General features: G+C 43.0%; 1 protein-coding gene across 8 annotated transcripts in view; it reads left to right on the forward strand.

Moving 5' to 3' along the window:
• Nucleotides 1–16,768, forward strand: part of PRKCH (protein kinase C eta) — a 233,037-nt gene that overhangs the window by 159,016 nt on the left and 57,253 nt on the right. For 2 of the 8 annotated variants that reach the window (XR_014820289.1, XM_021062478.2), the window contains exon 10: nt 1,977–2,131. Coding sequence is in view for 2 of the 8 variants with exons in the window: in XM_021062478.2 (XP_020918137.2) it covers nt 1,977–2,131 (155 nt within the window). In the remaining 6 variants the exon portion in view is untranslated. Of the gene's footprint in view, nt 1–1,976; nt 2,825–3,494; nt 6,603–16,768 lie in introns of those variants that run through there. The other 6 variants (XR_014820301.1, XR_014820295.1, XR_014820298.1 and 3 more) reach the window with 6 other exon arrangements.

Raw genomic sequence — 16,768 nt, forward strand, 5'->3', positions numbered from 1 at the left:
TTCTTGCCTGGGCAGTCACATACAAACGAAGGCCACTAGCTTAGTCAGATGTCTTGACTGATATATTTCATTTTCTGTTGGCTTCCATTGGAGTTGTTTTATTGACATATGGTTTTTGGCTTTGTGTGTGTGAATCTCGCCATTCCACCTCCACTCCTAAATCCACACCTCTCATTTGCAGAAAGAGATGTTTCATAGACCCAGAGGTTTGGTTTTGTTTTGTTTTTCCTTCTAATTAAGGTTTGTCTAAAATTGGGAATAGGAGGTCATCAGTTGTACTGTCTGATAGGGAAGGGTCCACTTCAATCCTGATTAAACCATGCCGGGTCAGGAGGTGAACACAATCTCTGTCCACCACCTGGCTGTGGCTGCTGGTAGTGCTGAGCAAAGCTGGCAGTGCTCGAAACCAGGTGGCTTCCGTGTGCATATACACATCCTTTGCAAACTGGGAAAATACCCATTTCCTTACAAAATGACCTCCCATCCTCCTACCCGGTTCTCCTATAATCATTCTCATTCTGAAGATCTCGGCTCCCATGTCACTTGCTCAGAGAGACCTCCCCTGACACCCCAAGCAGAGGATATGATGTCATTGCTTCCTCCAGTTTTCCTTCACAGCATTTACCAGAAATTTGTGAATTTGCTTATTTATATGACTTTCTATATTTTTTTAAGTTATGTGTATTTCCCACACCAGACCCTTGATGGATAACTACTGTGTCTATTTTATACCTGCTCTTCTCTCTGCTGGATCCCCAGCACCTAATTCAGCACCTGGTTAACCTGAACCCTATAAATATTAATGAGAGGGAGGAGTGAGGAAGTCCGTTGATCTTAGAGGTTCCTGAAGCAAAGCGTTTTTCACTTTCAGTCTTCAAGCCATCACTTTAATTGAGGTTTACACACTTCTTTCACTAAGCAGTCTCCATTTCATACCACTTTATTCATAACACTGGCCTTGTACTTAGTATACTGACTGTGTCAGTGTCTTTTAAGAACCCATTTCACCTGCTGGTTAGAGTTACTTCCAGACAGAGAAAGCATCTCACTTGACTTTAAGTTCCCCACTTCTGATTCAGGAACCTTCTCATGGGCAGAAGGAAATTTCTAACATTAGGAGTTCCTATTGTGGCTCAGCAGGTTAAGAATCTGACATAGTGTCCATGAGGATGTGGGTTTGATCCCTGGCCTCGCTCAGCAGGTTAAAGATCTGGTGTTGCCACAAGCTGTGGTGTAGGTCACAGATGATGTGGCTGTGGTATAGTCTGGCAGCTGCAGGTCCAATTCAACCCCTAGCCTAGGAACTTCCATATGCAGCAGGTGTGGCTAGAAAGAAAGGAAGGGAGGGAGGGAGGAAGGAAGAAATTTCTAACACTGAGGCAACTCCAAAGTTGTCCTTAGACAGTTGCTTGGCTGATGTGTCTAAAGAATTTTCCTTTTTTCTATGATTATTTTCTGCCCACGAGTGAGGACCTTTAAATTCCCCTTACTGCTATGATTAACCCTGCATATTGCAGACACAAAGGCATACACCTGCATGCACCTTTCAATTTCTGTAGCTCTCTTCCAGGTTATAAAACCTAGTGATGTCAATAGGGATAGCATCATCTTTCTCACATTGCAGACGTTAAACATCCCTCCAAAAAGTTAAGTTCAAGGTTACCTGACATTTAAGGTCAGAGCTAGAATTAGAACTAAAGGCATCTGCCCCCTTCTCTGCTTTTGTTTGAATGCAGAAATGCAAGGTTGGGGAATTAAAGAAGGTCCACCTGTTACCCCCACCTCCTATCCCCTTCCCTCACCATCCCAGAGTTCTGCTTTGTCCTGACCAGCTGTCAGAACGTTTCACTAAGTACTTGCATTTTATACACTCTTCTCCCCACTCCCCAGCCCACCAGCCCAAGGTTACATGATGCTGACTGGCCTCTAGGCTAATGGCTACACCACGTTGGATCCTCTCTTGTGTTTATACCCAGGATCGTCTGTTTTTTGTGATGGAGTTTGTGAATGGGGGAGACTTGATGTTTCACATTCAGAAGTCACGGCGTTTTGAGGAAGCACGAGCTCGTTTCTATGCTGCAGAAATCATTTCAGCACTTATGTTCCTGCACGACAAAGGCATCATCTACAGGTGAGTTGTGGTTGCTTGGTGACCCCTCTCGTAATTCATTGCCAGTCCATTTCCCTGATTCAGCCTATCTTTCTGTTTCTCAGAATGGAGTTGAGATCTTTTTGGAATTAAATTCACAAAGCTTTGTGTGTCCATTAGAATACACAAATGACATAGTGATTAACATTGCCTGGGGACTAAAACTTGCCCCTCTGTGGCATTCATAAAATAGGCTTGAGAGGCTGGGAAGAGACTGTTCAGGAATTTGCTCAGCCAAGGTTTCCTAAGGGCCTATAACTGCCAAACCGAGCCAGGGGCTGAACACAAGGCTCTACCCTCCCTCCCCCAGCCTCTGTTTCCAGTTTTAACATCGGTAGGGATTCATTCCATTTTCGGAGTCCATGTGTAAACTGCAGGGTGGAAGCCTAATTGACCTTCATTGCTGTAATAAGAATCACAGTCAGATAGGCTTGGACTCACCTCCAGGAGCTAAGAATTGATGAGCAGTGCCCTGCCTGATGGCATTCATCCTTTGAAGCCCCCTCTCAAATAGTATTTGATTGCATTTCATGACACCGATCTTTTTTTTTTTTTTTTTTGTCTTTTTGATATTTCTTGGGCCGCTCTCGCGGCATATGAAGGTTCCCAGGCTAGGGGTTGAATCGGAGCTGTAGCCGCCAGCCTACACCACAGCCACAGCAACAGGGGATCCGAGCCGCGTCTGCAACCTGCACCACAGCCCACGGCAACGCTGGATCCTTAACCCACTGAGCAAGGGCAGGAATTGAACCCACAACCTCATGGTTCCTAGTCGGATTCGTCAACCACTGCACCAGGATGGGAACTCTGACACCCGATCTTGAATGGGAATGTATGACACTTTAAATGGACTGGAAATCTGGTTGACGTTGTTAGATCTCAGAGCTCAGGGGATATCAAATTAAACTTTAGTCAGACACAGGTTGGAGAAAGTGGGAAATATGAGAGTGAGTGTTAGACAATTTTTATTCTAAAATTTTCTTTCCCTTCCCCCTGTCGTCAGTGTCCTACTCGTTCATTCACATCATAAGCTAGTTGCCACATATAGTTCCTTTTTTTCTTTTTCCTCTTGAGAGGCAATTGTTGCTTTCCTTTGAGAAAAGGTATCTGTCTCGTATTAATTAGGTGCATGATGTTGAAGTAAAGAATTTCCTGATTGAAATGTGCGGTTTATTAGCTTTGCTCAGTGCTATTCCTTTGGTGAGCTCATAACAGTATTAACATCATTCTTGACGTGGTAGAGAGCTTTAAAAGCTGAGTATTCTGGAGTTCCCATCATGGCTCAGTGGAAATGAATCTGACTAGCATCCATGAGGACACGGGTTTGATCCCTAACCTTGCTCAGTGGGTTAAGGATCCAGTGTTGCCGTGAGCTGTGGTGTAGGTCACAGACACAGCTCGGATCTGACATTGCTGTGGCTCTGGCATAGGCCGGCGGCTATGGCTCCAGTTCAACCCCTGGAAACCTCCATATGCCACGGGTATGGCCCTAAAAAGACAAAAAAAAAAAAAAAAAAGGCTGAATATTCTTAAGTTACTTGAGAGTGAAAAAAACAGGAAAAGAGAATTGAGACCCCATAAAGAATACAGTAGCACCAATGTACGGAGGCAGAAAGAAGTGGAAAAGCAAGGAGGTAGGGCAGACACTATGAAGAAGTGTCTTCTTGTAAATTCACAGTGCAGAACTGAGAAATCTCAAGTAGAAGTAGATCTGATGTCACAGCCCCAGCTATGAGGTAGAGAAACGGGTACAGAGCACGGAGCCAGGCTGGAAAGCCAGCAGTGGGGTGATCGTGGGAAGGTTATTGGGAATCTCTGCTCATTCTCTGGGTCACTGTGGACCACCCATGCTTTGCGCTTTCTCCACCAGCTGTGATGCTCTCCTGGAGGCTCCAGAGGGAAATCTCCCCTGCCTCAGCCTCCCGGCCAGCAGATGCTTGATGGTGGCTGCTGACATGATCTCCGATGGTGGAGAGGGTTCTGAGTCCTTCCTGGGGGTAGTATCAAACTCCAGGCTGGGTGTTCCAGTTTGTTCTCTGCATGCCTTAGCCGCCCATCCCTGCTCTGTTTTCCCCACAGTGAGCCTGCACCACATTTAATTTTTGAGAATAATCCCTTCTCGACTTGACAGGGACTTGTGTTGTAAAGAAAAAATATCAACAGAGTTCTGCCATGGCACAGTGGGTTAAGAATCTGACTGTAGCTGCTTGGGTCTCTGCGGAGGTGCAGGTTAGATCCCTAGCCTGGTGCAGTGAGTTAGAGGATTCAGCGTTGCTGCAGCTGTGGCATAGGTTGCGGCTGCTGCTTAAATTCAGTCCTTGGCCCAGAAACTTCCATGTGTCATGGGTGTGGCTATATATAAAAAAATATTAACAATGGCAACAAGAGCAAAACTGAGTACTTGTTACAGGGCCCAGTGCTTGACCTGCATTTCTCCCTTAATCTTCCCAACAAAAGTATTACAGAACAATATTATTTGTGTTAATTAGATGAATTACTGATCCTTCGAAAGGCTTAATAACCAGACTATTAACTGGTAGTGAAGCCAGAATTCAAATCATGCTTTTAGCCATGGGGTTACACCATCTCCTCAAGAGAGACCTGAAGGCTCAGAGTATAATCTTAAACCTTCATCTCTTTAAATCTATCAAAGAGTGGGCTTCTTCCTCCCTTTTTGGTGATAGGGCAACTTTGATTTGTGAAAATGAGGCATATTGGGTGTCTTAGTCCATTCAGGCTGCTATAATGACACAGTCTAGACTGGGTGGCTTATGGAGTTCCCTTTGTGGCTCAGTGGTTAACCAACCCGACCAGGATCCATGAGGGTGCGGGTTTGATCCCTGTCCTCGCTCAGTGGGTTAAGGATCCAGCGTTGCCATGAGCTCTGGTGTAGGTTGCAGACTCGGCTTGGATCCCAGGCTGCTGTGGCTGTGGTGTAGGCTGGCAGCTACAGCTCCAATTCGACCCCTTGCCAGGGAACCTCCATATACTGCGGGTGTGGCCCTGAAATAGCAACAACAAAGAAAAAAAAAAGAAAAGAAAAGAAAAACATAGACCGGGTGGCTTATAAACAACAGGAAGTTTATTTGTCACAGTTCTGGAGGCTGGACATCCAAGATCAAAGCCCCACATGGTCATGTTTGGTGAGGGTCCTCTTCTGGCTCCTCATAGATGCTTTCTCACTGTGACCTCACATGGTGGAAGGGCTAGGGGTCTCTCTGGAGCCCCTTTTATAAGGTACTAAACCTATTCCTCAAGGCTCTCTCCTCATGAGCTAAGCACCCCTCAAAAGTCCCACCTACTACTACCTTCGAAGGTTAGGATTTCAGCATATAAGGGAGGTGGGGGAGACACAAACATTCAGACAAGCAGTGGGAAAAAGCAAAAAAGCCTAAACTCGCTTTCTGGAATACTTAGGCTTTATGTAGGTCCCAGATTGCCTGAATGCGAGGCATGGGCTGGATTATCTGTGTGGGATATGACTGCCTTGCCGTCTCATTGTATCATTTGTCTTGAAATACAGAGGATGGTCAGTGTACTCTGATGTGGTTTCTAGGGAAGCAGTCTCGGTCCACATCTTGAGAAACTGTCTTCCAGTTCTTGGTGCTGCCGATCAAATCTGAGAATTCCTTTTCAGTTTTACTCTTTGACTCAAATCCCCTGTGCAGGCTCTAACTGATACGGTTGCCTTGGAAGGGAACACGTTTAATTAGGAGAGATTCGAATGCTATTTTTATGCTCTGGATTTATTTCACAGGATAAGTTTAATTCCATTCAGGGTCCTGGCCTGAGAGCAGAGTCTTAAGGGTAAGCTTTTGAAAACCAAGTCCTTGGAATCCACACGCAGCCAAGGGCACACTGGGGTCACAGAGGGTGTGAATTTGATCCAGAGAGCACAGTGAGAAATGCAGACGCATCAGGCAGCCTGGGTTATCACGTGTCCTGGGTCGGCCTTTATCCGACCTTTACCCAGACCTCCCTGGATGATGCCTCTGAGCTAGCCAGACAGAGTTGTTGTTGGGTTGGTCGTTTTGGTTTTTCTGGGGGAGGTGTTTTTGGTTTTGTTTTGTTTTGTTGTTGTTGTTTCCAGCAAGTTACAAAGATAGTACCATTTGCAAATCCTCACCAAAGGGGACTTAAGAAGGTAGTCCTTCAGGCACCCTCTGACCCTCTGACCTGACTTCCTTGTATGAGAAGTCATGCCTGTGCTTTATGTGAGAGGAGACAGGCCACGCCCATTCAGGCGCTTTTCCGCTAGTCTTCTGACCCTGATTCTCAGATGTATCCACTTGACATGGAGGAACAGAGGCCTAGTTCTTAAAGCAAGAAAAGAGTCTGCCCCTTTGCCTTTGGCTGGAAGCTCTGGAGCCTTCCATGGCCCCCCAGACTGAAAAGGGGGGCTGGAAGTAAGCAGTCAATGAGTCACTTGCTCAGGCAAAAAAAAAAAAAAAAAGGCTATTCATGCCTTTCTCTGGGGCTTGCTGGCCGATAGGAAGCCCAGATAGTGCTCATGAATAATTTACATGAGTACTGACTTTTTTCCAGAGTCAAGCCCTGCAGAAAAGGGGAAAACAACAGGGCATGCATCCCATTTACCTGCCCGCCAGCATCTCAGGCACCATCTCCTCTCCTGTTTCATATGCTGCATTAAAGGTGAACTCAGCCCTCATTGACATTTCAACCCCAATCCCCTAAAGCCAGCCAGCACACATTGGATTTGCTATTTTTAACAAAGCATGGAATGTATCTAAAATATGTTGAGTGAGGGGGAATTTATAGAAGAGCACAGTTTGACTTTTGATTCCTCCTTACCACATTCTACTCCAACACAGCACGTTTCAATGCACAGCTTTTAACTCCTGTGTCTGACCACTTTGTGCCCCGTGCAGTTCCTGGTGTGTGGAGTGCGTGGTAATGAGTGTTTACTCCTAAAGCTCCAAACACGTACTGTGACAATTTGCTATCCCATCATCCAGATGTGGACCTGGCCACAGAGGCCACCTGCCAGACCTGCCATATTGTCCTGTACCTGTAACACTTAGGCAGGAATCACTTTTGATTTCTCCTCAAATTAGAGAACAATCTCTACCTAATTTGACTTTTTTTAAGACTTAGAATTTGGGAAGATGAGCAATGATCCCTCCTAGAGGAGATCAATTAAGCTAATCTGGAAACAGAGCTGTTGGATCTGCATGAACAACACAAATTTCTAATATCATCTGATTCTTGCTTCTCAAAGATATCATAAGGGAGCATCAGGTGCCTCTATGACTCCACACACCTGTGTGATCTGAAGTTAGCTGAACCATTGCTTTGCTAGAGATCCCATGGGGAGGCCACCTCTGTGAGCATTGCCTTCATATCTCTTCTATGTGGAATCTAAAATATGGCGCAAATGAACCTATCTACAGACTCATGGACTTAGAGAACAGACTTGTGGTTGCCAAGGGGGATGGGGAGGGAGTGGGATAGATTGGGGGTTTGGAGTTAATAGATATAACCTATGACATTTAGAATGGATAAGAAATGAAGTCTTACCATATAGCTCAGGCAACTATATCCAGTCTCTAGGGATAGAACATGATGGAAGATAATATAAGTAAAGGAATGTATATATATATATATATATATATATTGACTGGTTCACTTTGCTATATAGCAGAAATTGGCACAACATTGTAAATCAACTATAGGCTAATAAAAAATTGTTAAAATGTTTTTTTAAAAAGAATTCTCACATCATCTATTTCCAAATCGACTTGTGTGTTGGGTTAGTGATGAGTATCACGTGCTTGAGTCCTTGTCCTCTGATAACTAACTCTTCTCACTCTTGCAAATTGTGGCAACATCTGTCTGAGTCCCATCTCCTGAGACCTTTCTTACTCCTAAGTATCAGCAGACTTTCACAGTCCCCAGATGTCTTTGATCTGAGCCTGGGATTCTGGAGTCTTACTTATAGTGGAATCCAATTTTATATTTATATTGATTCTACCCATTCTAGTGAGAAAGGTAGTCTTTTTAGATCAAGATGAATGTCAAATTTAGGAGCTCCATTTTCCTTTTGCTGTGTGATTGCATCATTCCTTCTGCTTCAAGAAGTTCTACTCTTTCCTGATCTGTGGGCTACAAAGATAGCTACAAATTGTCATTTTTTATCTTCATGTAGTCCTTGCTTCTTCAGCATATGCCGGTGGTGGGAGTCTCAGTACATTAGTAACTTTCACTTTAGGTTTTGGCTATGAGCCCTTACCCTGGGTTGTTACTGGTGCTCCAAACTTTTTAGTCATATTCCTGACTTCTCTCAGTTTGTTGGGCTAGTTCCCATTCAGTGCCTACTCTTCCATCACGAAAAAGTGACTTCAATCCCTAACTCCTGAGATCCTTTTTCACAGGTGTGAAGGGGCTCTGTGAGGATTTCCAGTTTATTAGAATGGCTTACCATGGACCCCACACGAAACTCACCAGCTGCTTTTCTCCTCCCTTGCTCAGCCTTTGGGGGTGTTCAACAGGTGTTCATGGAGCCAAGGATATGGATACAGTGATAAGCAAAAACAAAAATGCTCCCTTGTGGAGAATATGGTCTAGTGAGGGAGAAAGACATCAATCACTTGATCATACTAATAGAAAATCACAACTGTGACCAGTGCTGTGAAGAAGAGGAATGCACCGCAATGAATGAAAACCTCTCATAGGATGGTTCCATCTGGTCAAGGATAGGTGGAAGATTTTCCTAAGGAAGTGACTCATGAGCTGAGGTAACGAGTGAAGAGGGAAGGAAAGAGTGTGCAAGACAGAGGAATAGCAAATGCAGGTGCCCAGGATCAGGAGAAGCATAGCAAATTCAAGGGCTTTTAAGGAAAGCCAGTGTGGTTGGAAGCTAGGAGGCATATCCTCCCACAATGGACATTTCACTACCCTAGAGTGCTCACTGTCCTTTGATGACTTCAAGATTTTATTAGGTACTCCTTGTAAATAATTTATTTCAAAGCTGGGTAAGGCTGGTCATGCTGCCAATCCCTGGAGAAGCCATCCACTCACAGTGAGTTCCTTGTGTCCAGATCTATGTGTTTAGAGTCAACAATGGAATTATAAAAAGTCAGAGCCAGGTGAGACCTCAGAGGCTACTTAGTGCCAGGTTCCCTGTTCCAGATGAAAGAATTCAAGTCTGAAACATCCCTACAGTAAATTGCTTCTCAGAATGGATGTTCTTTTAGGATGGCTCACTTGCAGCTTTTTTTCATCTCCCAAAAAAAAAAAAAAAAAAAAAGACAGTCGATGTTAGAAAATGTTGTTTCAGTCTGGTACTTCCTGATGACCCAAAGGGCTAAGCAGGGCATTCAGAAACATTTGCTCTTACTCCGTCCATTTCGGTGAGGAAAATGCAGTTGAGCTCAGAACAATTACTGAGTTCCTGCTTGGGTCAGGAGATATAGATACAAAATGAGTAGATGTGGTGTCTGCTCTCTGAGGTTCTTTCTGTGGGGTGAGAGAGATGGCCCATAAATACATAATAGCAGATGGGTTGCCAAACTGGAGCACAGGAATATTATGGGAGCACAGGGAATGGCCATTTAGCCTAAGACAAAAGTTTAGGCAGACTTCCTGTAAGAGGTGATGCCTGAGCTGAGTATGGAAAGTTAAAAGTTGAATAAATTTAAGGAGTGTGTTGAGATAGGGGGCAAGTCTGAGTAAAAGCTGAGAAGTATGAAAGTCCATGGTGAATACGTAGATAAGATGGAAATTACTAGAATTTTGAAGTAGTTTGAAGTATGGTGGAAGATAAGACTAAAGGGATTGGCAGAAACTAAGCTATGAAAGCCTTAATATTCTTGAGATGTTTGAAATCTGTGTCATTTGGGTTTTAGAACCATGGCCTATCATAGGAGATGTAAAATGAGAGTGGCTTAAGCTAAATTGAAATGTATTTCTCTCCCCTGTAAAAAGTCAGGAGGTAGACAGTCCAGCTCCACCATGAAAGTACCATGGAGTCCTCTGTGACCCAGATTTCTATTTTTTCTATTTTGCCATCTCAAGGCCACCTCATGGTCTAAGATGGTTGCTGCAACTCCAGAAGTCATCTCTGTATTCCAGTTCTAGGCAGTCAAAAGGGCAAAGGGCACTCCTGTCAGCCGAGTCAGCTCTCCTTAAGGATCCTTCCTGAACTTCCACACAAAACTTACTATGGAATTTCTAGAACTTGACCACATGGATGCACCTGGCTGCAGTGAAGGCTAGGAAATTATTATATGACCATGTTCTAGCTCAAAATTAGGGTTCTCTTATTAAGGGAAAAGGGGGAATAGTTATTTGATAGGAAGCTTGCAGTGTCAGATACAGGAAATGTGGGCTTTCTGTAGCAGATAAAGGACAGTCTTTGAAGAATTTTTAGCATGTTGAATGACATAAGTGGATTTATATTTTATATTTATTTTGGGGAAGAAGTAAGTGGACATGTACATATGGGTGGCAGGGGGAGGTTCATTTTGCAGCTCTTACAGTGTTCTAGGGAAAGACGATAATGAGGCTCTGAACTAAGACATTGATGGTAGGGCTGAGGAGAAGGGCAAACATTTTTGAGATACTAGCAAGTAGAACAGACAGGACTTAGTGACGGGGTAGACCAGGGGGTGAAGGAAAAACCTGGGGACATTCCTAGGTATTTCGCCAGAAGTTTGAATGGATGATGGTACATTTGCTAGGATAGACCATGAGCCTAGGAAGAGATCTCAGCAGAAGAGGTTGAGAATTAGAAACATAATGTTAGGTACCTGAGACCCATTCCAGTGGAGATGCTTAATGGGCTGGTGGATTTGAGTCTGAAGCCCAGTGAAAAGGATGGACAGGAGCTAAATATTTAGAATTTATCAGAACATAGCTATTAGTTTAGATCACGGGACTGGATAAGATCACTCAACAAGAACATCTTAAATGAAACAGTGAGCCAAAGACAGAACCTGAGGAAATTGGGCCCCATTAGAAAGCTGCCTAAATTTAGCTCCATGGTAAAAAAAAAAAAATCTTTTATATTGCATCATTGTATAAGTGTAAGTGTCCCTGAAGTACATTTCCACTTAAAATATAATGCTATAAAAAATAGAGGAATTCTCATTGTGGCTCAACAGGTTAAGACTCTAACGTCTCTGTGAAGATGCAGGTTCGATCCCTGACCTGACTTAGTTAAGGAAGCTGTGTTGCCATAAGCTGCAGTGTAGATTGAAGACTCACCTTGGATCTGGTGTTGCAGTAGCTTTGGTGTAGGCTGCAGCTGTAGCTCTGATTCAAACTGGACTGGGAACTTCCCTATGCCACAGGTCCATCCATTTTAAAAATGGAGGAGAAAAAAAGAATCTGACTGCTGCAGATGGGTCACTGTGCAGGTGTGGGTTTAGCCCCCAGGCCAGTGCCATGGATTAAAGGATTCAGTGTTACTGCAGTTGTGGCACAGGTCACAGCTGCAGCTTGGATTGGATTCAATCCCTGATGTGGGAACTTCCATAGGCCATGAAATTTAAAAAAAAAAAAAAAAATAGAAAAACATCACTTATTTTAAAATAAGTACGAGAGGCAACATATATTCTTTGAACTGAATGGTGGGTATGGTTTTCAAAAGGACCTGGGTGCTAGACCCACGCCTGCTTCATGCTGGTCCTGAGATTGTGGGTGGGTTGCTGAATACTCTGTCTGCTTGCCCATCTGTCTGTCGGGGGTACCACTGACATAGCTTCCCTGTAGAGTGTTAATGAAGCTCAAACCAGATGGAAGTAGAAATGTGACAGCTCTTTGAAACCTGCCATGTCAGTAGAAGAGATTTTTCTTTGCTTACACACTAACAGCTGATTTGCCTTTTCCTTGTAGCAGAGGCTTGAGCTGAAATTTTCCTCAAGCTGCAGCCTCAAAAATAGAGAATTCTTTACAGAAATTGGAGTTGTATCTTGTAAAAAGCAACCCTCTGAAGACCAAACTTTTTTTTTTCTTTTGGTTGTCAATCCTTTATTAAATTATTTTTCTTTGTAGTTTTTTACTAGCTGAGCATTCCACCACACCACCGGTGATGTCATCTGTGGTGAGGGTGGTGGCCCTCAGCATTTTGGCCCACATGCTGCACACTGGGAAGTCCCCAGGATCTCTTTGAAGGTTCCACGGGGTTCTTTCTCTTGCCAAAGATCGGTGCTGCATCTGTCAGGCAGTGTTGTCAGTCTCATCAAAAGTGATGGTTCCATGGTGCTTCATGCTTTTCTGCTTCTTGCTGGTTCCTTGAGGGCTTTGATGATCAGGGACCTCATTCTGGGCCAGTCTGTTCTGAATGGTCAGTCTCACTGTCATCCTCAGACCCTTCCAATTGCCCGTGTTGTCTCTTGACATCATCACCAGGCTTTTCCGGAGACAGACCCAGGGGGCCATCTTGGGGGCCAGGGCTGATGTGGCACCAACTTCCCCACTGGTGCACCTCAGGTATATGACTTTGATCTCATTAGAGTCACACATAGGTGGCATGGTGGAGGCCCCGATGGCGGGTGAACATGGATTCAGGACAGCCAGAAAAAGGGGCCCTCTGGCCTCCTCCAAGGCAAAAGGAAGCCAATCTTTTTATAGTAAACTAAATCTGATTATGTTTTGCTTTGTTTTGCTTTGCTTTGCTTTTTAGGGCTGTATCCGCAGCTTAAGGAAGTTCCCAGGCTAGGGGTCGAATTGGAGCTACAGCTGCCAGCCTACACCACAGCTAGAGCAACTCGGGATCCAAGCTGCATCTGCAACCTATACCACAGCACAAGGCGATGCTGGATCTTTAACCCACTAAGTGAGGCCAGGGATCAAATCTGTGTCCTCATGGGTACTAGGCGGGTCCATTATCACTGAGCCACAGTGGGAACTCCTGATTTTGCTTTTCTTTCAAACCAAATCATTTTCTTTGCATTTTAGCCATATTTTGATATCACATGTAGTTAATACACATACCATGTACTTATCACAAGTCCTTAAGGAAGTTTCCTTAGGAAGCCCTGGAGCATAAGGGACAGATTATAAAATTTGAAGACTATACCCTTGCATTTGGTTTAAATTTCAGCTGCCTCTCTAATGTATGGGAGAAGTAGTCAAATTCATTTTGAGTCAATCTGTTCCAGTATTGAAGTCGGTTTTGGTTGTTCATTTGAGGGGGGAGCCAAGAACGTTTTCAGACCATTACAGAAGTAAATGGACCCAGTTTCTCCCAGGACCCAGATTAATGACAGAAAGAAATTCCAGCCCTGAAACACTTTGATTGTTTCTGGACTTCACTTATTAAATCATTATACTGATCCTGGCATACCTCATCAGTGTCTGACCTTTGCATCAACAAAGGCTGTGATTATTGGGGACTAATTGATAAATGTGTTCATTGATTACACTGGCTAATGAAATCAGACCCAGTTTTGCTCTCCTCCCCCGCCCCAAATTGATCAAGCAATCTACTCATTCATTATAATTAAACACAATCTTGGATTTATTTGCTAAGCTCTAAAAGTGTAATTGTTGATCTTTAGCTGTCAGATGAACACTGCCATTTGTAAAACATAATTCCCTTGTACAGTTCAACAAATGCTTATGAAATGCCTCCTTAATGCAAAGCTTGATGTCAGATCCTCAGAGACTGAAAGAAGAATAAAGAATAAAGAAAGGCCCTGCCCCATAGGTTGGGTTACACACAGCTTTTATTTTCAAAGCTCTGAAAATAAGGCTGACAAATCCCTTACCCACCAGGAGCTTAAATTCTAGCACAGGTAGTCAGACAAACAAAAAGGAAGTATATTGAATATTGGGGTGATAAATTCCATGGAGAAAAAGCTGGATCAGGAAGTATAAAGTTCCAGGAGGATGGTTTTACCATTTACACAGAGGATTAAGAAAGACTTCTCTGGGAGTTCCCGCTGTGGCGCAATGGGATTGGCAGCATCTTGGGAGTGCTGGGATGCAGGCTTGATCTCCAGCCTGGCACAGTGAGTTGGGGAATCCAGCATTGCCACAGCTGCAGATTATGTCAGACTGCGGCTTGGATCTGATCCCTGGCCCCCAGAACTCCATATGCCTCAGGGCAGCCAAAGAAGAAAAAACAAACAAAAAAAGACTTCTCTGATCTGGACCATTTGAGCAGATGAACAGAGACCTAAGGATTTGAGGAAGCAGGATCTATGTGAATATCTGGGGGAAGAGCATTGTAGGCAGAAGAAATGGCAGGGACAGATGCCTGATGGACATGGTTGAGCTCCATAAGGTCAAGGATGGCTGGACTGGTGTGCTGGGGCCGAGCAGAGGAGATGATCTGAGCTGTCACCTTGATTCTGCCAATCAGAATCATAGCCACATGTGCTAAGCATTTATAAATGCTTTATACTTCCTGACCCAGCTTTTTCTCCATAGTATAAACACCTCTACTTAATTTTACCTTCTTAATGACATCTCTCCAAGGAAGCGGTGTCATCTGTATCTTACAGACGAGGAAACATGCGGCCCTGGAAAGTAGGTAACTTGTTCAAGGTCATGCAGCCTGCAGTGGGACTCTACCATCCCACCTGAGTTTTGAATCCATGAAGGTGCCAGTTGCTTCATCCTCTCGGCCTTGGCACGTGCATTTCCCAGTGCCTGGAAGCTCCTCCCTTTCTTTGCCAAGGGAATTCCTGCAGATCCCTTCAATCCTGGCTTTGTCGTCACCTCCAATGGAAAACTCTTCCTGGGCCCCTTTTTCCACCGCCCCTATCTGGGTTTGGCACCCACCTTCTCTGCCCCCATGGCAGCCTGTAAGACCCTTCTCTCCACACTCTTCCTGGCCTTTGCACCATGCCGATTTAACTCACAGTCTCTCGCTATGGTTATACTTGTCCAAACCCATGATTTGCTCAGAAGTTAAGGTAGTGTTTCTTTATAAATGAATGCCTTTGAGAATTTTAATTCTCCAAAAGAATGTTTGACTATTACATTTAGAAAGGATAAACAACAAGGTCCTACTGTGTAGCATAGGGAACTGTATCCAATTTCCTAGGATAGACCAAGATGGAAAAGAATATAAAAAAGAGTCACTTTGCTGTACAGCAGAAATGGGCACAACATAAAGTATAGTGAATCAATTATACTTTAAGTTTTTTAAAAAAGAATGTTTGAACATCCATAATAGTATTTTTCAAATGATAGTTTTAACACTGAGGAATTTTTAAATTTTGGATGTTCATTTTGATGATAATATAAATCAAGACAAAATTTCTTCCTTGTGATTGCAGTTCTCAAATGAATGATATTTCATAGGAAAAGACATGTCAATAAGTGTTTCTTCACATGTTTTTTAAAAAGGAGCCAGAAGGTACTTGGGTTTGGGGAATAGTGGTGGTCCCTGTCATCATTTTTCTACACTTAATGACTTAGGTCCTTAGAATTTGTAGAAAATTTAAGTTGTGTACTTTTTTGCTTAAGGCGACACTCATTTTTCTCAGTGTTACATTAGCTCTGTCTGCTATATTCAGAGGACTTCAAGAATAATCTGTTCCAACTTTCATACCTTTCTGCTAAAAGCAAAGGTAATGACTTCTTTGAAATCATTTTTACAAACTGGATGTTGCTTTATAAGTTCCTTAAACCTACCATGTAATACACATTACATGGTAGGTAATATATATTTATGACTGAGTCAGAAAGCCTGGTGATTTCACTTTTTTAAACAGTTACAAGTTATTGAATAATATTAATATGCTAAAATTAGTAAGGGGCTTTGCAAAAATATTGTCCTCATTAAAATATGTATATATAGTCTTCATGGAGTATACGTTCATTAGTGAGAGCAATGGTTTTCACCTGTATTTTTTACTTTTACAATAAAAATGATTCTTGCATCTCTGATTATGAAAGCAGACTATAGTAACTGTTGAAAATTTAAAATTGAAAAGTAATCTATAAACCTACCACTGAAAGATAATCATTTTCTTTATATATATAAATATCCTCAAAATTTTTAAATATATTTAATAACAGAAACAAAATTGAGGTCATACTATACGTATTTTTAACCTGATTTTTTTCACTTAATCTGTCGTAACCATTTTTCCCTGTCATGAAAGTCATTTACATTCTCTTTTAAACCTAATATTACATGATGCAGTGGTCTGTCATAGGGACTTAACTTATAGTACATTTAAATTGACTTATTAATAAGGATAAGTTTATTGTATCCTTGTACACATCCATTTGGATCTGTCTTTGATCCTTTCCCTAGAACAGATTTCTGGCGGTATTAGTGCTGAGTCAAAAGTCAGGAGCACTGTTATAATTTTTTTCCAGGGTTTGGGGGACCTGGGTTGCAGTTCTGCCTTACCACTTCCCAGGTGTGGAATTTTGAGCAAGTTATTTAACCCCTCTAAGCCTCAGTTTCTTCCTTGATAAAATGGAGATCCTAGAAATGCACACCTGAGGGGTGCACGCAAAGCCTTTAGCCCAGAGCCAAGTATGTAGTACCTGCTCAGTGGTGTTCACTTTTTGAGAATGCGTCAAAACACGTGTTTTAATGATAGGTATTGACGTTACCTAGTGGGTTGTATTGATCTTTATAATTCGCTTCCTCTCATACATCTTAAGTGTATAATTTGACACATTTTGACA

The sequence above is a fragment of the Sus scrofa genome, chromosome 1, assembly GCF_054392235.1.
Source record: "Sus scrofa isolate SSC_HxYL_T2T_F1_AM1 chromosome 1, Sscrofa_HxYL_maternal_Yorkshire_Landrace_v2.0, whole genome shotgun sequence".
Classification (NCBI taxonomy): domain Eukaryota; kingdom Metazoa; phylum Chordata; class Mammalia; order Artiodactyla; family Suidae; genus Sus; species Sus scrofa.